General features: G+C 39.9%; 1 protein-coding gene across 2 annotated transcripts; it reads right to left on the bottom strand.

The window, feature by feature from the left end:
* Nucleotides 1-22: 22 nt before the first annotated feature.
* On the bottom strand, nucleotides 23-24609 carry PCID2 (PCI domain containing 2). Of its 2 annotated transcripts, XM_079779570.1 has the most exons (14): nucleotides 24448-24609; nucleotides 17483-17572; nucleotides 16504-16577; nucleotides 15338-15403; nucleotides 13895-13936; nucleotides 12723-12777; nucleotides 8400-8503; nucleotides 5952-6027; nucleotides 5111-5252; nucleotides 3583-3683; nucleotides 2542-2615; nucleotides 2266-2391; nucleotides 1257-1380; nucleotides 23-821 (listed from the first exon to the last, which is right to left on the bottom strand). In XM_079779570.1, exons 1-14 carry the CDS (start codon nucleotides 24481-24483, stop codon nucleotides 732-734), a joined length of 1200 nt encoding a protein of 399 aa, XP_079635696.1. In that variant the 5' UTR covers nucleotides 24484-24609; the 3' UTR covers nucleotides 23-731. The 2 variants fall into 2 exon arrangements, with proteins under 2 accessions (XP_079635696.1, XP_079635697.1); XM_079779571.1 differs by lacking the exons at nucleotides 12723-12777; nucleotides 13895-13936; nucleotides 15338-15403; ... (1 more) ...; nucleotides 17483-17572; nucleotides 24448-24609 and adding an exon at nucleotides 11761-11967.
* Nucleotides 24610-24612: the final 3 nt, after the last annotated feature.

Below are 24612 nucleotides of genomic sequence, written 5' to 3'. Positions count from 1 at the left end.
GACATGTAATATTTTAAACAATAAAAAATAAAAATAAAAATAAAATGTGAGTTGATTTAAAGTTTTCTGAGTGAAATATAGGAAATGTATACACAATTCAGATTTTTAAGTCTTACAGGTAGGTCTTAAACACACTACGTATCTCCTTCATTTCTGATATACTTTAACCCCAGAATTAAACTTTTTTTTGGCCAATCTGTAGGTGCACTGGCCCACTTCTCTGAAAGGACCTTGGCAAAAATAAATATGCTAATTTAACGCAGACTAATGGTAAGGACAGTGGGGGGAAAAGAGTAAATTTTAAAATCATAGCAAAATTTCATTTCCCAGAAGATACAATAAAAACTATGTCACTTGTATAAATTCAGAATGCCTTTTTTATAGAAAAATTATATAAAAAATTGCATTTGTGCATAACTCTTAGGAGAAGTAAACTGTAGCTGCCTTGGAGAAGAGCCTCCTTCACAGAAGTTTCACCAATGCTCCAGAGCCAAAAGAGGGTCTGCGACATCTGAAAAAGAAATTCCAGGTCTCCACGAGGTCAACATTAGTAACGAGTGATGAGGAAATGTCAAGGTGGTTGTGGATGCGGGGAACTCAGTCTCAACATCCCTGAGAGAAGAGCCCCAAAGAGATTCCAGCTGCAGAAAGTAACATCACGGCAAAGGACTGATTTCATCAGTACGATAAACACCAGAGGAACATACTCCTTCCCAGGACTGTTTATACATTCAACACACTGTAGACAGTGGAGGAAATGGATTTTGCTTGCTAACAACTAGCTTCTGATGCTGATGTGATATATAGCCTTTGATGTGACCCTGTAGGAGAAAAACAGAGGGTTAGTTTATGTTCCTGAGTCACATCACTGAGAGAGTTAATTACTTATTCTTGTGGCATAAGCATTCTTCCCCAATCATAGTGCAATTCAAGTCATTGGGAGAACAATGAATAATGTCATATATAGAGAATATAGAAATATATATTATACCCACCCACCCACACCCTCTAGTATAAAGCCCTTTGATTACCATGGTATTTCCTGGGATACAATTAATTCTATCAGAAAATACCTTCACAAAGGAAAAGGGTCTGATAACAACTTTATAAAGGGTCTGACCATGCATCAAAGCTTTACATTCTAGACCAGCGGTCGCCAACCAGTGATCCGTGGACCACTGGAGGTCATGAGGTCCGAAAGGTTGGCGACCGCTGATCTAGACCAAGTCCTAACCTGAACCAAGGAGCTCACGCACCATGTATATCAGGTTGGCCAGAATACACTGGACTTCATCGATGTCCACGTCTTCCACTTGCATGAATTTCAAAGCAACTAGAAAAGCATCCAGAGATAACTGGTGTGTTTTGAGTAACAAGTACCTGGAAGAGGGAAACAGGTTCACATTAGTTACCAACAGGATGCAAGTACTTCAAAGGTTAAGAAAAGGAGCACTGACTGAGTCAGTAGAAAACACATCTTCTACTAAACACTGTTCAAAAGGAATAAAAAGCATCTTCCACATATTAAGTACACTCTAAAAATAAGAACTATTAAATATAATTTTGTCTTCTCAACTTAAAAAAGCCACTAGTACAAGTATAATTTTTTATATTTACTGAATATTTCATGGAATCTAAGATGCAGGTATTTTCACATTGTACTATCTCTGAAATCTTTAAATGGATTCGATGAAATATGGTCCTTGCCATTTTTTAGGTACTACCTACAGCTATAAAAAGTCTGCCTTTGTTTGAAGTTTCATTAACTGAGATGCTGTTGGGATCAGGTCTTGAAGAAGAGTCAACTTCCAGTGTTACATGGATGAAAACAAACAACTGCAGAAGAATTCAATTTTATGACAGACAGGAGTGTCAGGGAGAGGTTTAGTTGATTATGAATAAAGAAAATGAACAACTCTGTCCCACACACTCAGATAAAATGTGAAATATTTTATTCTTAGGGCTGGAGTTTTAAAATATCTATTGCAAAGTTCTCTTATCATGCGTACCCCGAGTTATCCCTCCCACAGGTGAGCCTTTGCTCACTCACTATGCGGCACCAATGCCTGGAGGCAGTGGGCTGGCCAGGGAATTTTCACTTCATTCCACACATTTAAAGGAAAAGTGATGGGACCTTGTCCACACAGACTGACATCTCCATCTCAAAAGACACAGCACCTGTTATTGTAAATTTTCATAACCTGGCAACTCTACTACATGAGTCATACGAAGAGTTTAAACTTATTACAAAAATACTTTGCTTACACTTTCTTAAAAAGATTCCTGTAGGTGATGATCTTCAGCTTTTCAAGGATAAGGAAGATGCCACAGCGAATAAAGAAGGTCTCATGCTTCGCTAGAGCCTCGTTCAATAGAAGGAGATTGCCTTCACTGGGTGACGGGGGAAAGATGAGCAAGCATGGTCACAAAACAAAATCCCAGGATGAGAGCACACCAAAAGCAATTGGTTCAACATGTGTGAAATTTTTATTAATTTTATATTTTAAAAAATCCCCAATGGAAAATAATACAATACTCTACCTTACAGCTTTGGTTACTTCAGCAAACTGCATGAGATGATACTTTTTCAAAAGCTCAATGGTTGGCATATGACCCTAAGACAAAGAGTTAATTTTCCAGAATAAGAGCCCTTTCATTTTTAACAGAATTTGTTTTTTTGTTGTTTGTTTTTTTAAACAGAATTATTTTTGATAAAATTCTTATCATGGAACTAAGTTTTAAAAACTTACAAACTTGTATTTCTTAGAATTTCTTCTTAAGTAGCTGAACAAGGATTAAAAACATCATAGTATGCTAGGGGGGAAAACCGGTCTAGAAATCAGAAAACCTTGATATAATACAGTTGTGTCATCAGTGACATATGACCTTGATCTTGACCTTCCCATGTCTCTTGTCCTTAATATCATAGGAGGGAAGTGATAACTGAAGAAATTCTAAATTCAGATTTAGAAATACAGAAACAATCTCTGGAAGAATAAAGCTAAAAAAAAAAAAATTACCCTCTTTGCTTCTGTGAAGGATAGTTAGAAATAGAGAGGGGTATGTACAACATTGTACCTTTGCCACTACAAGCTATCCTGAACTAAAACCATTTTAACCAAATGTGTGCATTGCTTTGGTAAATTTTTAGAAAATGTTAAATGGGAGGACAGAAAGGTCTATCTATCACTTTGAGAATGTTTTACTAGCCAATTAACACATTAGTTATTTGTCACTGTTAAGTAACAAAAATAACTTTTGGTGACCAAATAAGACACCTACAAATAGGCTAGAATGACATTTTTCATTCTTGGCTAATCCATTTCTATTAATGTAGATTTTAATTTTTTAATTAGATACTTTAAATAGGAAGGAAATACAAACAAAGCCTTTAAAGAAGGATCTGGAAGTGTCAATCATGAAGATACATAGTTCAGGCTACACACAAAGCTATTCTTCCTCTATTTTGGGGTGGGCTCATATGCAGCTCAGGTTGTGATCAACTACATACCATCTGTGGTATTTTTAAAAGTCTATAAACTTCCTGAAAGCAAAGGGCTCTGTAAGAACTGAATAACTCACCAATAGCATTTTTACTGGGAGTAAATATATCAAAATCATCCTTTTGTTCTTCTGACTTAAACGGTGACAGTGCTCAAAGGCAAAGGACAGGTACTCCTCAGCTGCAGAGACATCAGCAAAAGTCAGACCAGAGCATCTTTTAAAATACAAAGCTACTGAAGTTCCCTCTCTGCTCTTTATCCTGCCATTTATCCTTACACAAAGGCTCTAAAGTTTTCAGAAACTATAAATGTCTACCATTAATACTAATAAATCATTTCTTGCTGTTGGGTATTAAAAACACTCGATGGCCAAAACCGGTTTGGCTCAGTGGATAGAGCGTTGGTCTGCAGACTGAAAGGTCCCAGGTTCGATTCCGGTCAAGGGCATATACATTGGTTGCGGGCACATCCCCGGTGGGGGGTGTGCAGGAGGCAGCTGGTCGATGTTTCTCTCTCATCGATGTTTCTAGCTCTCCCTCTCCCTTCCTCTCTGTGGAAAATCAATAAAATATATTTTAAAAATAAAAATAAAATAAAAACACTCGATGAACCTTCAGAGCAACTTCATGTAGCAAAGAATTTTCAATGCCTTAATAGACTTGAATATAATTTAAAAGCTTTTCTTCTTATGCTTCATAATTTAAGAAAAAAAGCAGTGATGAAGAATAACCAAGGAAAGTCCATTTTCAAAAGCCCTATATCTATGAAAATTTTTTTGTGAAAGAAAATTTGAAATTGGTCTGTATATGCCTATAGAATAAAAAATAAGATACAAGAGCTATTATTTATGTTATCAGAGAATCCACGGCTAAAAGACATGGGGAGAGAAAAGTGATTTTATATATCTTGTATTGCCTGAAGTTATGTTGTTTCATAGGCAAATAGCTGTTGAACAGGTGAGTTAAAAAGTCTGGTCTGTGTACATAAAAGAAGTTATAAAGAACCACCTCATGCCAGCTAATCAAAAAGTGTAAAATGAAAAAAAACTGGCATCATGTTCTTGAGAAAGTTAATGATATAAATTGCACAATAATGTAATTTCACGAAAGCGCCATTCTGATGTGGTAATGACACCATCGCCTATGGCCACAAACACCAAAGACGACAGAACAAGGACACATTCCCACTGCTCACGTGGGCATTCCAGGTGGGATTTCTAAGCAGCAAGTTGGCAGCTGAGCTACCTGCTGCCCCAGTCTCCATGTCCTGTGCCAGCATGATCAGCACAGGCAAAGGGAGAAAACAATTACTTTTATCAAATGCCAAGAATACTGCTGCTTACTTCCTCACAGAAAAAAAAGATGTCCAGAATAATGGAGAGTCTGCATGTATTTCAGAGACCCAGCATGGATTAAAAAACATCAAATACAATTTCCCTTTTATTTAACCAATTTTAGTATCAAAAATAAACAAACAAAAATAACTTGAACTTGGTTTATACCTACATTCCACCTTAATTAATAATAAATTGCAATAATTGTGTACATCACAGAGTTGTTCAGAATGCAATGGCTTTAAAATACTGAAAAAAAGGATTAACAACATACCTTGCTTAAAGTCACTATCGAACATGGCCTTTCGTCCAACGTAGTACCTGTATGTTACTCTCTGTGCTGTGCTATAATCATCTTTCAAGTTTGAGCTGTCGATGGCTCTGATGAGAGGTTTACACAAATGGAGTTTGTTGATCTACAACAAATTACAATCCACTAATAATATTATTTAAAAAAACAGGCAGGACCAACTTAAACTTCTACTTTACTAAGCATGTGCACCCTTAAAGTGGGAATTACAAAACCCATTACCATCATCAAAATTGATCATATAATACTAAAATCGAAAGAGAAGACGTATGGCACAGATTACATCCACTTGAGAAAGCCCTAAGAAGAGCATCAGGCAGAGGTGCTTCCAGGGCAGATGTTCCCTCCGAATGAAGGCCCCCCACAGGGGGGCCAGCCGCTGGTGTGTGACATAACTGCTCTTCATCTGGACAACTTCATGTAGCAAAGAATGATTTCTTCGCCCATTCACTGGCCCATCTGTTCTGTAGTTAATCACTACGACAGCTGGCAGAAGGCTCTGGAGTGAAACTCCTCACTGAAAGCCCAGCTCAGCACACCGGCACACTGCTTAATATGTGGGCACCTTAGTTTCCCCTGGAGCTAAAAGCTTACCTCATAGGGCTGATGTTTAAATAAGACACTTCTTACAATAGTGCCTTGCCCTTAGCAGGCACTCAACAAATGTTAGCTCTTAGGATTACAAATATGGCCAGGTGATGACCATTTCCCAAGCAATGCCAGGGGAGCTAGCTGATAATTAATAGAAATGGTATCTGGGAAGACAGGAGAAAGAAATTTATACACCATTCAAACAGAAGCATACCTTAAAGTAAATCTTGAATAACTGATTCACCAGAAATAGCATCCCCCACTTCTTAGAATCCTCTATACCAGCACGACTATGGGAAAAGAATTTTTATCCAGTTACATAGGAAATAAGAATTATATTTATAAATCACAAAATAAACTGTCTAAACAAATTGATATGTTTAGATAAAAGTCTTACAGCTTAAGTCATATTTATGAAATAAAACAACATTTGAAAGAAGATGTCTTATCTAATAGGTAAAATTGAAGAGTCCAAACCAGGAATTCTAACCCCAGTTAAATATTAGGTAATACACTCCCTCTGCTGCAGCACCTGAAAACTGCCTAGTTTGCAGCAATAGTATGTACAAGCTAATCGTTATAAAGCATTTTATGGTTTTTCATTTTTTGGTAGTGTCCTTTGAAGCACAAAAGTTTTTTATTTTGATGAAGACCAGTTTATCTGTTTTTTCTTCAGGTGCTTGTGCTTTTGGTTTCACAGCTAAGAAAACCATTGCCAAACCAAGGTCATGAAGATCACTGCTGTGCAGGGACACATAACCAAACAGAAGTCCAAGTATCCATGTAATCAGTATTTCCTGAGGACTACCTCGGTGTGAGAGACACCCTGTGAAAACCGCATACATGCCCTCACGGACTTTGAAATCGAACAAACATCATCCAAATAATTATTTTTGGTGAGTGTAGTGAACACAAAGTACAGTCTGTCATGAAAGTTTATGAAAGGAGACTCTCATCTACTCGGAGGTTCAGTGATGAGGAGTGTTAGAGAGGCTGAAAGCTGTGAAATAAGCAGACAACCAGATGAAAAGCTGGGAAGACATGCCAGGCAAAGGAATGGCATGTGTGGAAAGCTTCAGTGGGGAAGTATTGGGAGGAACTGCTTTAAGTCCAGCTTGAGTGGAATGTTTTGAGGTGGGGCTGGTGGGGCAGAGTGGTGAGAAATGAGAAGCTGAAACACTTTTCTGGGGACAAGAGATTTTGTTTATTTACACATGGAAAGCTTTTCCTTTCTTTGCTTTAAAATATCCTAAAACTCAATTAAACATAGCCTTATAATGGGTGAAGAGATGGAGTTTCAGGAGAAAAATGGAAACTCTAAAGTGGAATCAGATGGAAAGTCTAGAAGCAAAAATTAAATAGTGGCCCTAGCTGGTTTGGCTCAATAAATAAGAGTGTCAGCCTGTGGACTGAAGGGTTCTGGGTTCGATTCCGGTCAAGGGCACATGCCCGGGTTGCAGGCTCAATCCCCAGTAGGGGCGTGCTGGAGGCAGCCAATCAATAATTCTCTCTCATCATTGATGTTTCTATATCTCTCTCCCTCTCCCTTCCTCTCTGAGATCAATAAAAAGATATTTTTAAATAAATAAATAGATAGATAAGATAGTGGCTAATAAGAACAGTCAACTTGAGGCCAGGTCAATATAAATTACCCAAAATGAAAGAGAGGAAAAAGATTGAAAAACAAACAGTACATCAGTGCCCTGTGGAATAATATCATGTAGTATAATGTACATGTAACTGGAGCCCCAGAAAGAAAAGAGAAAGAATGAGAGAAAGCAAAAGTAGTTGAAGAATATAAAAAATTAAATTTAGAAAATTCTAGTAAAAAAACATCAACTTAAAATCCAAGACGCCCAATGAATCATAAACAAGAAAAATAGGAAAATACATAGGTAGCCCTGGCCAGGTGGCTCAGTTGATTGGAGTGTAGTCCCACACACCAAAAGGCTATGGGTTCAATCCCCGATTGGGGCGCAAATGGGAGTCAACTGATTGACGTTTCTCTCTCAATCTCTAATCCTTGCTCTCTAAAAATCAATAAAAACATATCCTTGGGTGAGGATTAAAAAACAACAACAACCACCTGGGTACATCAGGGTCAAACTACTGAAAGCCAGAAAGAAGTGAAGAGAAAAAAAGGCAAAGAAAAGAGTCATTACATACCAACAAACAACAATAACAACTGACTTTTCATCAGAAACATAGAAAAGCTGATTAAATGACATTTTAAAGTCTTAAAAGAAAAGAAGTCCAATCTAGAATACTCCACCTAGCAAAAGGATCCTTCAAAAATGAAGACAGAATAAAGAATTTCAGAAAAAAAGAAAGCTTAGAGAATTCATTGTCAGCAGACCAACACTAAAAGCAAAATGCTAAATCAAAGTCTCAGAATAAAGAGAAATGGTACCAGATAGAAACTCAGATCTATAGGAAGGATTAAAGAGCTCAGATGGCAAATATGTGAGTAAGCATAAAAGACTATTTTTCTCTTTTCTTATTTCTTTACTAAACAATTGACTGTTAAAAGCAAAAAATAAAATGACTGTGGGGTTACACATATGTAGAAGTAAAATCAATGTCAACAACAGAAAAAGGGCAGGGAAGGAGCAATGCATTATGATAGGAGACTGATAATATCTGTCTCCAAAACCTTACTCACGTGTCACTGGCACAGACGCGGAAACAGCTCATCAACAACTCAGCTGCTTTTTCCAACATGTCCCCAACTTTGCTTTTTCCTTTCTTAACCAACTGCTGATCTGCCTAATAGAATATAAAACATTTACTTTTTATTTCTGCTAGCTTCCTTAACTAAAAAATAAAATCACAGTGCAACTAGAAGCAACAACAACAAAAAAGCTACAACTAAGCGTCAAAGTCCCAAAAGGTTCTGACGAAATCATCCAGAAATTATAGGTTAGTCCACCTCTTCCACAAATCAAATCTCCCTTCAACCAATTCAAGCTAATAAGTCAACCAATTTTTTAAGCCATTGCATGTAGCCCTGCACTGCTAAGAAGCCTTTTGTTCCCTCATCACTGACTTTCCCATCTCCTACACACAGCTATTAAAAACCCTTGAAACACACACTTTCAATAAATATCAAAGTCGTTACCACGTTTGACCTCTTCCTTGCTTTCAGGATAGTCTTCATTAAAAAAGAATCAGTTTTCGCCCACTCATACTCTCCCTATCACAGGTTCTCAAAGTGTGATCTATGAATTCCTGAGGGCCTTCAAGATGCCTGTAGATAACTCACATGGTTAAACTACTTTCATGATAATACTAATTTAAATTACTATTTCTTCTTATTGTATTGATGTGTGCACAGTTTTCACTGATGGTGCAAAAACAATAGTAGGTGAAACCACTGGAGCATCATGCATCTACAATCCATCAATCAATCAACAAAGCTAATTGCACTTTAAAATGTCCTTAATGATGCAGTATCATTAAGTCTTGGTCCTTGAATACATACATTTTTAATGTTATTTGTGATGAAATGGGAAATACACTCAAAGTATGTCTGTCCCACACCAAAGTAAGATGGTTGTTTTAAGGCAGTGGTTCTCAACCTTTCTAATGCCGCGACCCTTTAATACAGTTCCTCATGTTGTGATGACCCCCAACCATAAAATTATTTTCGTTGCTACTTCATAACTAATTTTGCTACTGTTATGAATCGTAATGTAAATATCTGTGTTTTCCGATGGTCTTAGGCGACGCTGCTAGCGGTTCTCAACCTGTGGGTCGCGACCTACAGGTTGAGAACCGCTGCTGTAGAAACTAAGACCATAGGAAAACACAGATATTTACATTACGATTCATTAACAGTAGCAAAATTACAGTTATGAAGTCGAAACGAAAATAATTTTATGGTTGGGGGTCACCACAACATGAGGAACTGTATTAAAGGGTCGCGGCATTAGAAAGGTTGAGAACCACTGTTTTAAGGAAAGCACTTGGGCACTGTTGGAATTGCCAGCTGCACCATGGAACTGACAGACAAGCAGTGTAATTCAGATGTGCTTGAAAGTGAATGAAAGAAGCCTGTTACTTCCAAGAAACAACTGACAGTATTTGTTACCAATGGCAATATTTGTGCTTTCAAGGGAAAAATAAGAATTTTGGAAAACTTATATGGACCACCGTGAATTTGGCAGCTTTCCATTACTTCTAGAGTCTTCTGATGAGGTCACTGTAGATATTAACAAATGTAGTTTTTCTGGTTTTGTTTTTTTATATAATGAAATGTATTAATAGTGGGAACATCTCATAACTCAATTAACTAAAAGTTTCCAAATGTTCAATGTATGTTACAAAACCATGCAAGGGTAAAAGATCCATTCAAAGTGCATGACTCACCAGTGGATTCTGATGTAACAGTGGAAAAAGTTCACTGCTAAGCTTCAGAACCCACATTGTAACTAGCCTGTAAAAAGTAGCTTTTAGAGTTTGATACAGCTCGAAGAAGAGTATCTACAATTATCTAAAAAGGCTACTAAAATACTCCTCCCTACTCCATTTACCTTTGTGTAAGGCCAGATTGTCTTCATATATTCAACCAAAACAACATATTGCAACAGAGTAAACACAGAAGCAGAAATGAGAATCTGGGTGGCTTCTGTTACGCTAGACATTAAAGTTTAAACTGCAAAAGAATACCATTCTTCTTAGTACTTTTTGTTCATTCTAAAAATAGTTATGTTTTATTTAAAAGTCAATTATGTTACCATGTGAAAGTCTTATTACTTTAATTTTTCATCTTTATTGTTGAAAGTATTATGTCCTCTTTTTCCCCCATTGGTTATTGATGAGATCACTGTAGATAGGCACCTGCCCTATCATTTTATTACTTTAAATGAGTATTAAAAATTTTCCCAGTTAAAATTTCTAATACAGTAAATATGCACACATATAACACATATCCTATCTAATAAAAGAGTAATATGTAAATTGACCATCATTTCAACACATAAGATGGCTGCCCCCATGTGGACACGAGATGGCAGCCACAAGATGGCTGGCAGGGGAGGGCAGTTGTGGGCAATCAGGCCAGCAGGGGAGGACAGTTGGGAGGGACCAGGCCTGCAGGCAAAGACAGTTGGGGGAGGGACCCAGGCCTGCAGGGGAGGACAGTTGGGGGGGACCAGGCCAGCAGGAGAGAGCAGTTGGGGGCAACCAGGCCAGCAGGGGAGGGCAGTTAGGGGTGGCCAGGCTGGCAGGGGAGGGCAGTTGAGGCAACCAGGATAGCAGGGAAGGGCAGCTGGGAGGACCAGGCCTGCAGTGGAGGGCAGTTGTGGGGAACCAGGCCAGCAGAGGAGAGCAGTTAGGGGCGACCAGGCCAGCAGGGGAGGGCAGTTGGGGGCGACCAGGCCTGCAGGGGAGGGCAGTTGGGGGTGACCAGGCCAGCAGGGGAGGGCAGTTAGGAGCAATCGGGCCAGCAGGGGAACAGTTAGGGGGTGATCAGGCTGGCAGGGGAGTGGTTAGGGGGTGATCAGGCTGACAGGCAGAAGCAGTTAGGGGCAATCAGGCAGGCAGGCAGGCAAGCGGTTGGGAGCCAGCAGTCCCAGATTGTGAGAGGGATGTCTTACTGCCTGTTTAGTCCCCATCCCACTGGGATCGGGCCTAAACGGGCAGTCGGACATCCCTTGAGGGATCCGAGATTGGAGAGGGTGCACGTTGGGCTGAGGGACACCCCCCCCATGCACGAATTTCATGCATCGGGTCTCTAGGAACACTATAATTTCAGTTCTAATATTTCCATTTGGTTCTTCTTTATATCTTTTCTTTGCTGAGACTGTCTACATTTTCATTTGTTTCAAGCATGCTCGTAATTGCTCCTTTATTAGGCCTTCTTATGATGGCTGGTGTAAAATCTTTATCAGGGAATTTCAACACTGTGTCATCTCTGTTTGTTGATTGTCTCTTCTCATTCAATATCTCAAAAGGCTAAGATTTTCCTGATTCTTGGTATAAGTGATTTTCAATTATACCCTGGACATCTGAGGTATTGTTACCTTACAAGGCTGTGGATCTTATTTATCTTGTTTCAGCAGGCCTCTGCTGACGCCATGCTAGTGGGTAAATGGGGGCTCCACCTCTATGGCACTGGGTGGGATGGGGGTCTGGCTCCCCAGGGGATGGGGCCCCGCAGACTTTATCTGGAATGCAGCAGGAATTGTCAAAGAGGTCTGTCTTGATGAGCTGCCTTGCCCCGTCCTGCTCTCCTTGGGGCTTCTTCATCTCTGCCGGTTGGTATTCCCGGATTTCAGGTTTCTCTGGGACCCAGGCTGGTCAGAGAGGAGGCAAAAAAGAAATGCAGGAAACTCACTGCTCACTGCTCTGCAGGTTCCTGTCCCCTATTTCTCTCCACCTCTCAGAGTCATGTTGGCTTTAAAATTCCCAGCAGGGGAAATAGGAAAAATGTGCCTATTCCATCTTGCCTAGTCAGAGTCATTAATAATTTTTAAAACTGTAAAGGGGTCTTAGGACCAAAAAGTTGAGAAACGCTGCTCCAAAACTGGCTGATGCTGATCCCCAAGGGGAAAGCAACTCCATAAAATCCAGGATCTTTACCTCCTCATACCAGAGAAACCCTTAGCTACTGCCTCAACCTACATTCAGTTGGAATTCTTTAAGACAGGGGACAGGCCACATCTTAACAGTATAAGAGAATGCAGAATTGGCCATCTATTACTGATCCATCCCCTTTAAAAAAAATCTTGCATGTCATTAATGATTAACCACATACAGAAACAACTCCCTCTATAGCTACAGTGTGAAAACTGATGTTTATTTAAATCTGTTCACATCAAACCAAAAAGAAAAATTGAGACATCCCTGTTATTTTGTTCTCTATACCAGATATATACCAACCCCCACTCATGCCTCAAAACTCCTGTAAAGAATGACATGAAAGTAAGCAATAGACAGATACCAAGTCTGGGTTGTAAAACAATAGTGATAAAATTGAACTTACATTATTGGCAAATACTCGAAGGTCAAGAGCTACTGCATACATGACAGGCAGAGCCCTACAGGAGCAAAAAAAAATACAGGTGTTTGAAGAGGCTATGAGGTCAGAGAGCCCATTACCAGAGGTGGGACTGCCATCTACACACAAAGCTATTATCAGAATAGGACTTAGCATCCCTCCAATAATCCAATGGCTACTGTTACCTTCCTCATCCATCAGGGCAGCTTGCAGCCCTTGGGCTTCCTGATCAACACAGAGGCCAGACACTGAAGCTCTCTACACCTACTACCCCGGGCCCTCCTCAGAGGCTTAGACCCTGGTCCACGTAGGGGCCCTCAGACTGAGGCGGCACTTCCTCATTGTTCCCAGGACATCTTCCTTCTCTACTCCCCACAATTATTCAAATTATTTTACACAATGGAATACTACGCTGCCATAAGAAATAATTACTCAGTGGGGAAATATTGGGAGGAACTGCTTTAAGTCCAGCTTGAGTAGAATGTTTTGAGGTGGGGCTGGTGAGGGCAGAGTGGTGAGAAATGAGAAGCTGAAACAATCTGGGTTCCCTGTTCTGTTCCATTGGTCTATATGTCTATGCAATAGACAAAATGTCATAAAACAATTTTTAAAAAAATCTAGCTGGCAGTATTGGTCTTCCTTTCATGGGTAAATAAACCTTCACTTTAAAAAGGGGCGTGGGGTTTTGTTTTTGCTTTTCCAATATAAACAAAATTTCAGTGTTTGCCTACAGTTTAATAAATCATAAAATTAAGAATTAGTTTGGCAAACAATTTAAAATAACCCAATTATTATGTATTATATCACCCCAAATGAACTGTAGTGATCTACCTCTTTTGTCCAAGTTTAAGACCAAAAATAACAATTGAAGGGGAAAAAATTGTATTTAATAAATATCTGGGGCATGCAAGGGTTGAAATAAAAATAATACTTCATTTTTATATAAACACACTGCAAATAATCTGGCTGATCTGCCATTTAAGTTTACAATGACTATTAAAGTTCCATTATCCATGTTGACATTACATCAATACATATTAAATGTCCACATAGAAAACATAATACATATTTAACTAGATTACATTTTTTTAAAGCTTCTGCAAAAAAAAAAAAAAAAAAAAAGGCTAATTTCTAGTTGGTTTTTTTTTCATACTTACCAGTTTTCTTCTTTGTGGGCCTGAAACGCCCGCAGGAATGATGTACTATATTAAGGTATGACATATAAAATTTAAATAATGCTACAAATAAGAATAAATAAGGAGAATTCTAAACTTTCAGGGGGATAGCTTACTGCTATGTGAACTCACAGCAGTAAGTTCTTGAGAAAAAAATGTATAAACCCACTTACAAATACCTATCATAAGGTGTAAGTACTAAATATATTTATTTCATACATACTTTCTTCAAAGAAAAAGACTATTTTTATAAGAATTTTTAAAAAATTGATTTGAAAGAAACATCCATGCAAGAGAGAAACATGGATCAGCTGCCTCCTGCATGCCCCCTACTGGGGATCGAGCCTGCAACCCGGGCATGTACCCTAAACGGGAATCGAACTGGTGACCTAACAGTGCGTGTGATATCACTCAATCAACTGAGCCACACCAGCCAGGGCACAAGATTTTTTTAAATTGGCAATCACAAACACTTTATTTGGTTACTCTGAGCCCAGATGATCACAAGTTATATGTAACCAGAGGCTTGGTGTACGAATTTGTGCACGGGTGGGGGGTCCCTCAGACTGGCTGGCGATCGGGGCCAATCTGGACTGCAGGAGGGTGGCTGTGGGAGCGCACTGACCACCAGGGGGCAGCTCCTACATTGAGCGTCTGCCCCCTGGTGATCAGTGCGTGTCATAGCTACTGGCCAGTCATCTGGTCTTAATGGTCACTTAGGCATATATATATGTGTGTATGTATGTATATATATATATATATATATATATATATATATATATATATATATATGCTGTGGAATCTATAGTATAAAGTTTAATTCATCAATTACAGAATTCCTGAATTCAAAGCAGACCTAATAGTTAGCAAACAACTCTCCTCTGTGTATATTTAAACAAGATGGTTAAAAAAAATAAGCAAACTGAGTCTAGAGATACATATAAATACTAGGACACTCACTGACTAGGGGCTTAGTTATAAGCTATCATTTCAATGATTTAAATCAGAATTTGGCTTGATTAGGTCTTTATTGACCACAATTAAATGACGATGTGTGTTGAGTCCACTTTGTCCATCTATACCTGGATTTTGGAGTTCTGATATTCCACTAAGGGAATGGAACCAGTCCCTATAACTACATTTAATGTTTTAGAGGCAACAAAATATTCTTCTTCATAACTGAATTACATAAAATCCTTAATCATAACCAAATCCTTTTAATTTAACTAGATGATAGGTTTAAGACCTATGCTAAATTTAAGTACCAAGTGAAATAGGTAAATATAAGTTTCTCTTCCAAAAAGTTTTAACTCCTTTCCTAATTACAGGGATAAATAAAATTAGCCCAAGGTCTCAAAATCTTAAACCTCAAATAATCCACTGTATCTGTTATAAACTGAATAATTAACAGATGACAAAAGATATTGGACGATGACAGTCTGGCATTTGTATGCCTCTATGAAGTCATGGTTCCCCACTGCATACGTGCACCTGGAAAAGAAACATTGGAGCCTGAGGACCGAGGCAGCAGACAGGGCATTCACAGGATGAAATCCTAGAAGTAAACTATGTAGACCACACATTTTTTATCACAAACACCCCAGTTCTCAACTGATCCTGTAGTGAAAGATGGACCTTCTGCTTGGCAGACTACATAAGTTGAAGAAACACACAAATAACTATTTGAAGTAAAATGGGTTGGTATATTACGAAATCCCACATTAAGTTTTGAGACTATGCTTTCAAGTCCCAGAAGGAGAACCTAGCTGCCAGCAGGTTTTATTAGTAACATGCACGGATATACAGTATGGCACTTTAATAAGTGATGACCCTCTAACTAGATGCCCAGCTGGTCAGAGTCATTATTAGTCAGTTCATCAACAAATCTGGAATTTCATGTCATACTGCACAGAGCTAGGAAATTGAAGGGTACCTTACACTACAAAGAACCCAGTGGCACCCCGACTTTTCCAAAGATCTCACAGGGCTACCCTACTTTTCCTCCCACCCCACCCACACCCCAACCCCAGCCTGCTCTGAAACACTGGAAGAATTGCAGGCAGGGAGGCAATCAAACACCACATACTTTAAGAACATAAAACTTTGCCTGAATTGATGGTTTAGAGATAAACATAGATGAAATGAAATGTAAATAAAAAGTAATATCTTATTTGCTTTGCTCAGCTGCAGTTTCTTTCCTAGTTAGGCAAAGAGATTAAAAGCCAGGCATATTTCCCTGAAAAAATACAGTCAAATGTGGGCTCTACACCCTACTAAACAAAAGATCACTATACAGCCAATATAATGAGTATCAAGTGTTGTTTTTTGTGACATACAACAGACATATAAATATACATGATCACAATATAATTTTAACTTTTGAAAATATACATGATCCTTGAAATTTAAAAAAGTTTATTAAAATTTTAGTTTTTAAAGTTCACAAAATTTTCACAGGCTTTACCAAAGTGAAATTGCAAACACACTTGTCTACTTTTTCAACGTAATTATTCACTGCTTCAAGCATTAGATGATGTTAAATAAAATCCCTAGTCAATTCAGCAACTCCAAGATCTGCTTATTTTACTTACCTTAAATGAGCTGCAAACATTTCATCATAAGGGGGTTCCAAAACTTGTTGGCACTTCTCTTCTGGAGAGGCCAACTAAATAAAATGATAACAAGAAAAATGGCAAAAATAAAATTAAAAGGCATGGAAAGAACACAATGTGTATAGATTTAATCAAACCTATTTCAAAAGGATATAGACTTTACAGTTAACAGTAACACTTTATACTTTAGTACTTCTAAATAAAAGGTTCACTGTTTCAATAAATATTAATCAAGCATGAGCTATGGATAGAGCACTAGATCAGTGGTTCTCAACCTTTCTAATGCCGCGACCCTTTAATACAGTTCCTCATGTTGTGGTGACCCCCAACCACAAAATTATTTTTGTTGCTACTTCATAACTGTAATTTTGCTACTGTTAATGAATCATAATGTAAATATTTGTGTTTTCCGATGGTCTTAGGCTCTACAGCAGCGGTTCTCAACCTTTGTTTGTTTTGTGTGTGTGGTTTTTTTGTTTGTTTCTTTGGGTAATCCTCACCTGAGGGTATTTTTCCATTAATTTTTTTTTAAATTTTTTTTTAGGGAGAGTGGAAGAGAGAAACACATTGATTGGTTGCCTCCTGCACAAGCCCTGACCAGGGCCCAGGCCAGGGAGGAGCCTGCAACCAATGTACGTGCCCTTGACCAGAATCAAACCAGGGACCGCAAGCCAACGCTCTAACCACTGAGTCAAACTGGATAGGAATGTTTTGTTTTGTTTTTTAAATATTTTTATTGAGTTCAGAGAAGATGGGAGGAGAGAGAGAGAGACAGAAACATCAATGATGAGAGAGAATTATTGGTCGGCTGCCCAAGAACTGTTTACATGGTCAGAGGTGCAACCTATAAGGAGCCAAATATAATCACCAAGCTCATTAGATAAGCTCAAATTCTAAACCTGTCTTAGGAAGCCAGGTACACTGTATCCCTCTCTCTGTGCTTAGTCCTTTCACCTACCTGAAGCCGTGGGTTGGCAACATGAGGATGCTTGAAAGACACCAGCTCTGCACAGGATTCCCCATCTCTGGTGTCGATTGCTTCATAGACCTGAAGCATTTGAGAAGAGAAAAGCTAAGTAGAAAATAAAATACTCTATTCTAATAGAACCTAAACAACACATTGTATACCACTAAAATTCATTTTCCCTATTTTGAAAGGAGCAAGAATAATCAAAATATGACAAGTATTCTCTTTAGCCAGCAAACAATAACTACCTTTCAAAATAAGATCTTCCAAAGGCAAATAAACAGGTGACTTACTATTAAAAACCATGAAAAAGCAGAATAAGCCAGTTTATTATTTGATTATTAATAGTGAATTATTCTAATTTTACTCAGTCATACCAGCAGACATTTGAAAATTCACTTTCATGGCTTATGGGGAAAAAGAGCTTACAAACCACATATTTCCAAAATTCAAAAGGCTTCTACTTAACCTAAATATAAAAATTGCACTGACAATGGCTAAATGAATGGTGTCAGAGTCATACAACAGGTAACTGTGTGCTATAAAAAAGGATGAAATAAATCTACATGTAATAACATGGGAAAGTGTTCACAATATGCTTACTGTTAAGCAAAAGAAAAAAGAAAATAAAGTTAGCCACAGGAAAACTGCATAACTTGATCTGGGAGAAAAAGAAAAGGTATGTATGACATGTAAGCACAAGAAGAAATTCAGGATCCCATGCCATAGCAGTTGACCCCTTAGCCAGTGGGGTGAGGGCTAAGGAGACTTTTATTTTATATATTTCTATACTGGAAGACTGTTATAGCAGACATTTATAATTAGAAAAGCAAATTATATTTTTAGATTATATTCACAAAAAATAAAAATCCCAACTATATAAGTGAGGAGAAAGCAAAGCATAAAGCTGCAGATATATATTAGTACTAGAGGCTCAGTGCATGGATTTGTGCACTGGTGGGGGACATGGCCTGTGGGGATCAGCCCGTTGTGGGAGCGCCGCTCATCACGGTCAGCCAAGCAGCTGTGGACCCACCCTCTAAGCAGCTGCTCCCACTGCTCATCCCAGTCAGCTGAGCGGCACTCCCACTGTGGAAGCACACGGACCACCAGAGGGCAGCTCCTGTGTTGAGTGTCTGCCCCCTGGTGGTCAGTGCATGTCATAGCGACTGGTCATTCTGGTCATTCTGCCATTCAGTCGCTGGGCTTTTATATATATAAACTAGAGGCCTAGTGCACGAAAATTCGTGCACTCGGGGGAGGGGGTCCCCTCAGTCCGGCCTGCGCCCTCTCGAAGTCCGGGAGCCCTCAGGGGATGTCCAACTGGTGGCTTAGGCCTGCTAAGCCGCAGTCTGGCCTCCCTCTGTGGAAGGTGACGGGCAGGCCAATCGGGACGGCACAGGTGGCCAGCGGCCGGCCCCGCCCCCCTTTGTGCCACCGCCCTGGTGGCCTCCCTCTGCAGGAAGCAACCCTAGCGGGCCAATCTGGGGACAGCAAGTGACTGGCCCCACCCCAAATCTCCCCACTGCTGGTTGCCACCACCCCTCCCCACCCCATCACCGTCCCCTCCCTCTGCCCTCTGGCACGTGCCTTGGCTGCCCTGCACCACCTGCTCGCTGGCCCCGCCCCCCTCCAACCACCAGTCGTTCAGCCATTTGGTCAATTTTCACATTATGCTTTTATTATATAGGATAATTTATCTACAATAACATTAAATATATAAATTTATGCCCACACAATGGACATCATAAAGAGAATATCCAAATGGTACATACCCAAGAAAGTGCTCACATCCGGCCCACCAGTAAAATGCAACAAGATACCCATACACAACCACAGAAGAGTTAAAATGGAAAAGGCTGACAATACTAAGTATTCCAAGAATATAAAGCAACTAAAACTCTCACACATTGCTGGGGAGGGTGAAGTGGCATCTACTTTGGGACACTGATTGGTATGCCTACTAAAGAGAACACTTACTTACTCCCCAACCCAGCAGTCCTATGCCCAGGCACCCGCAGCCAGAAAAAAATGGGAGGCAAAAGCCACAAGGACACCAAGGGGACCCAATTCCTCATCTGTTGTACCACTCAGACCATTGGGAACATTTACACCACCTTATCTAATAAAGAATTTGCCACTTGACTATTCAACAAAACTACATAGGCACTTACATTTTGAGCCAGCAATTCCACTTCTAAGGATTTACCTTACCATAAGAAACAAAAGATGTTTGTATAGGATTACTTGTTGATGTATTCTGAGTAATCACAAAATACAGATTCTATATGGATGGATGTGTGTGTCGGAGGAGGGGGGAGGAGTAAACAGAGGAGTGGCGAGAGGCTAGCTTAACAAACTGATCTGTCCCTCAGTGGACACTGAGATCATAGGCAACCCTGCCACCTGCTTTAGTCAGTTAATGTGTTATGTCCCAGAAGCTTTGGCCTTTTAATTTAAACACCTCCCACTGGACCAGGCAGCTGGACTCCTGGTGAGCCTGTTTAGCAGCACCCTGTGGGCCTGACCCAGGGACTGCAGAGCTCACCAGGTGAAGCTCTCTAGCCCTGGGCACTCCTAGGAATAAGTTCTCTTTCTTGGCTGCTGCTGGTCACCTCTAGAACTCCAGGCTCCAAGCTGGTCCATGGGGGAATCAACTACTCTGGGAACTCATAGTTCCTCAAAAATCTATTTACTAGCTCTGTTCCCTTCAAAGGCCTAGAAGTAATGACTCCTAGTAGCAATAAGCACACCTAGCACTCAGACTGGTTTTCTAAATTCCATTCTCCACGAAAAGGAACCAGAAGTCCCTGGAGAAATAGCTGAACCAGTGCTGGAACAGGGAAAGAACTAAGTGAGAGTGGAATAGATATTACTGTGCCAGAAAGCAAAGCAGGGCTCAAAGTAGGATGAAGACATATCAAAAAGCCACAGAAACCAGTCTGAAGGGGCTCCCAGTGTGTAAATATGAGACAATTTTAACTTCAATAATAATAATATTCTTAATATTGGTAGTGGATTATAACGTTTCTTAAAAATAATGCATAATGATACTTTTAAAAAGAAGGGCAAAGGTTAAAGTTTTTTTTAACAGATGAAATGATAATAAAATGCAAAAGAATGATAGAAAGTCATCTTTTGGCAAACATTAATGTAATAACTGACTTGGAAAATGCCCACGAATGAAATCTAAAACCATTTTGTAAGTCTTGAGGAACAGAATGCTCTTAGATTCTCCTAGTCCCGTGGTCAGCAAACTGCGGCTCGCGAGCCACATGTGGCTCTTTGGCCCCTTGAGTGTGGCTCTTCCACAAAATACCACGGCCTGGGCGAGTCTATTTTGAAGAAGTGGTGTTAGAAGAAGTTTAAGTTTAAAAAATTTGGCTCTCAAAAGAAATTTCAATCGTTGTACTGTTGATATTTGGCTCTGTTGACTAATGAGTTTGCCGACCACTGTCCTAGTCCATCCAACAGCTTCCAAATTAATAACAAGGGAAAAGGTACCTCGATACCGGAGTGATCTGATGGACATCAAGTGAATCAGTATCATCAATGTGTGCCTCCTGAGGTGAGGCTATGGGAAATTCACACTATCAAATTTAACCTGAATCTAATCATAAGAGACAGTCAAAGGCAGACTGTGAGACATCTACAAGTCAACTGGCCAGGACATTTCAAAAAAGGTTAAATGTCATAAAAGCCCCCCAAACCCCCACCCCAAAAAATGGCAAGAGGACTCTTTTAGATTAAAGGAGTAAAGAGCAAACAAACCAAATGCCATATATGATCTGTCTGGATCCTGGGTTTAAAAAAAGTTCTAAAGAAGAGTTTAGGGAACATGGAAAATTAAACTACAGATTCTATATTAGGAAAATACTGACGTTAATACTGATGTTAAATTTCTTGAGTGCAGTAAAGTCACTGCAGTTATACAGTGGAACAGCCTTGGTACTAGGCACAGTAAAGGACCACAGTGCCATCCACTTTCTTTCAAATGGTCTGGGGAGTACACATGCCCAGAGCAAACATGGTGGGTGGGCCAGGTGAGGGGTGTTATATGTCTTCAATCTACTTCTTTCAAGTTTTCTATAAGTCTGAAATTTTACAGAAAAATTGGAGGAAAAATGAAAAATTTTAAATGTAAACAGCTTTTAAAAAGTAACTTGCGCTCAGGCCAGTATAGCTGTTGACTGGAGTGTCATCCTGTACACCAAAAGGTGGCAGGTATGATTCCTGGTCATGGCACATACCTAGTTTGTGGGTTCGACCCGTCAGGGCACGTGAAGGAGGCAAACAATTGATGTTTCTCACTCACATCTCTCTCTCTCTCTCTCTCTCCCTTTCTTTCTCTAAAATCAATTTTTTTTTAAAGTAACTTGCCATTTGAAATAAGATTTGCAAAATAGATAAAAGACACTAAAAGAATAATACCAGGGGAACCAATACCATCATGCTAATGCCATTCTACTTGCTATGCTGAGTAATAAGGCCAGTGGTCTCTAACTCAGGAATCGCATGTGTTCTGCCAGCACCCATGAAACAGGAAACTCATTAACTTATGAGGAGGGTAAAATCAAACCCCTGGCGCAACAGCTATAAGGAAGTGGTCACAGAGAACATGGTAAATGAGACATACCATTTGTCCACTGGCTGTGGATGTTGTGAATGTCAAATAAGGAACGGAGATTATCCAAGTTGAAAGGGACACTGAGATTCAAGAAACAATATACTTCAGAAACTAGGAAACAGCCAGGTTCTGACAAGGACAGGACAGATGGCTGAAACTTCGATCAACAAAGACAGTGAGCTTTAAGTTAAGAGCATGAACTCTGGAGCTGGACCTCCTGGTTTCAAAATGCCCCTTACTTGCCAGTGACCTTGGAGAGCCAATTAACCTCCTTGGTAATATGGGGCTTGAAATGACCTACCTCCTACAAAAACAGTAATAATGCGTTATTGTATACAACAGTGCCTGGTTCTTATAGTAAACATTCAACAAGCACTAATCGTTCTTCTTATCACCCCAAACTGTTTAATCAAATAAGATAGACAATTAAAGGAGATTCTCAGAGTGCTCCTCTGATAATGTATGGACAGGATGGAGAGGTAGTTTGGTGAAATAGGAGAATATGAAACTTAGAGTCAGGTAGACCAGCACGAATCCTACCTTTACTCCTCACTAGAATGAGTAGGTCTGAGCACTGGCAAATCACTGTTTTACCATCCAGCCTATAAACCAGCTTCACCCCCTTCTATCTGCCTCCATTTATCCAGTCGACAAATTGTACTGAGCATCCACATGAGTCAGACACCATTCAAGGCACCCAGAATAGAAAAAGGAAAAGAAAAAAAAAAAAGAAACAGAACTATGTGTGGGCAAGAGAATGTAAAAGATGAAAAAACACACACACACACACAAAAAAAACACACATTCATATTGGTTTTCCAGTGTCTAAGTCCTTGCTCAACTTAAATAAACTGGTATTGCCCAGCTGGTGTAGCTCAGTGGTTGAATGTCCACCCATGTATCAGGAGGTCATGGTTGAATTCCGGGTCAGGGAACATGCCAGCTCAATCCCCAGTATCGGGCGTGCAGGAGGCAGCTGATGGATGATTCTCTCTCTCTCTCCCTTCCACTGTCTGAAATCAATAGAAACAAGTTTAAACAAACAAACAAACTGATATTTGAAAATGTTAAGTCTGCAAAGATAAGGCCACAGTACACTTATCCTTAAGAAAAGGTCTTAGGCCTCAATTAAAAGACTAGCAAATGAATATATTCTGTGTGTTTTAAATTAAAATAAAAGCATGTATCTGGTTTTTCATGATTCCTGTTATAACCAATTTTCTCAATTAAGTAACTAATGATCCTAATCACCTCTATATCCAACTAAATATCTTCACTCAGTATCTACAGAGGCTTTCAATTTAACATGTCCCAAAACGAAATTTATTTTTCCCTACAAATCTGTTCTGCTCATCTGTTGCTTAAGCTAGAAACCTGGGAATCATTCTTGACTCCTATCATTCCCTTAACCACACATTATCACCAAGTCTTGGTAATGTTCCTTTCCGATACTTTAACCTTTTGCACTCGGATGTCGAGATTAAAATTACTCTTTGAATGTATCAATAATTTGAAATATAAAAAAATCCAAATAAATAAGTTTGTATGAAAAGAAACTCCAGTTGTTTATTCTACTGCCGCGCTTTGTAAAATAAGGGGTATTTAAAAAATTAAATCCCGAGTAGAATAAAGGAATCGAGAAAAAAGCAAGCGAGTGCAAAGGGTTAATAAACCATTTTCTCTTTTCCTTATCCTTATTACCACGGTTCTAGTTCTGTGAATTAGTTTAGTGGAAAGAATGCAAGCTTTGAATACATGCATACCTGTTCGAAATACACTACTGCGGTTTACTGGCTGCTGTATGGTCAAACCCCCTTGGAGAGACATTTCCCAAAGGATATAAAGTATGCCAAGTGCTAACACACAGAGTGTACTGAACGGTAGCTATGACTAGAGGCTCGCAGTCGGAACTCCTTGCTTTCTCCATCTCCTGCTTCCACCACCGTGTATCCGAAAACAAAACCTCTAAGTCAGGCCTTCTTCACTGACTGCATTAAGGGCTGAACCCCACCTCCTGCGCGTGGCTAACGGGCCATCCCCCAGGACTAGGGATCCCTCTCCATACACACGGACGTCCCTAAACTGAGAGCAGCGACCATCGGCGAATCCCTGGGTCACCAAGAAATACAGCGGTGCGTCTGCTTCAATCGTCCTTGCTTCCCATTTGGTGGCCAAGTGCCAGCGAAGAGACTCAGCCGGACGGGAAGTGTCCATCCAGACCCCAGCCAGACACGAGCCGGCTGCCCACCCACCCGACCCCAAAGCCCGGCAGGCCAAAGGCAAGAGATGAAGACCCTGCAGACCTCGCGCCGCCGCGGAATAGCGTTACCTGCTGCAGGTACTGATTGATAGTGATGTGCGCCATAGGGGCTCCCACCCCGCCGGGACCAGACGGAGCATGCGCGCAAGGCCGCGCGCCACTTCCGGCTCGGTCCGTTCCCAGCCCTGCTCCCCAGACCCAACTTTCCGCGCCTGTTGGTTCCGGAGGAAGTGT

Source organism: Cnephaeus nilssonii, assembly GCF_951640355.1.
Source record: "Cnephaeus nilssonii genome assembly, chromosome: 8".
In the NCBI taxonomy this organism is placed as follows: domain Eukaryota; kingdom Metazoa; phylum Chordata; class Mammalia; order Chiroptera; family Vespertilionidae; genus Cnephaeus; species Cnephaeus nilssonii.
The sequence above is the reverse complement of the archived record's forward strand: the minus strand, read 5'-3'. Positions and strand labels throughout refer to the sequence as shown.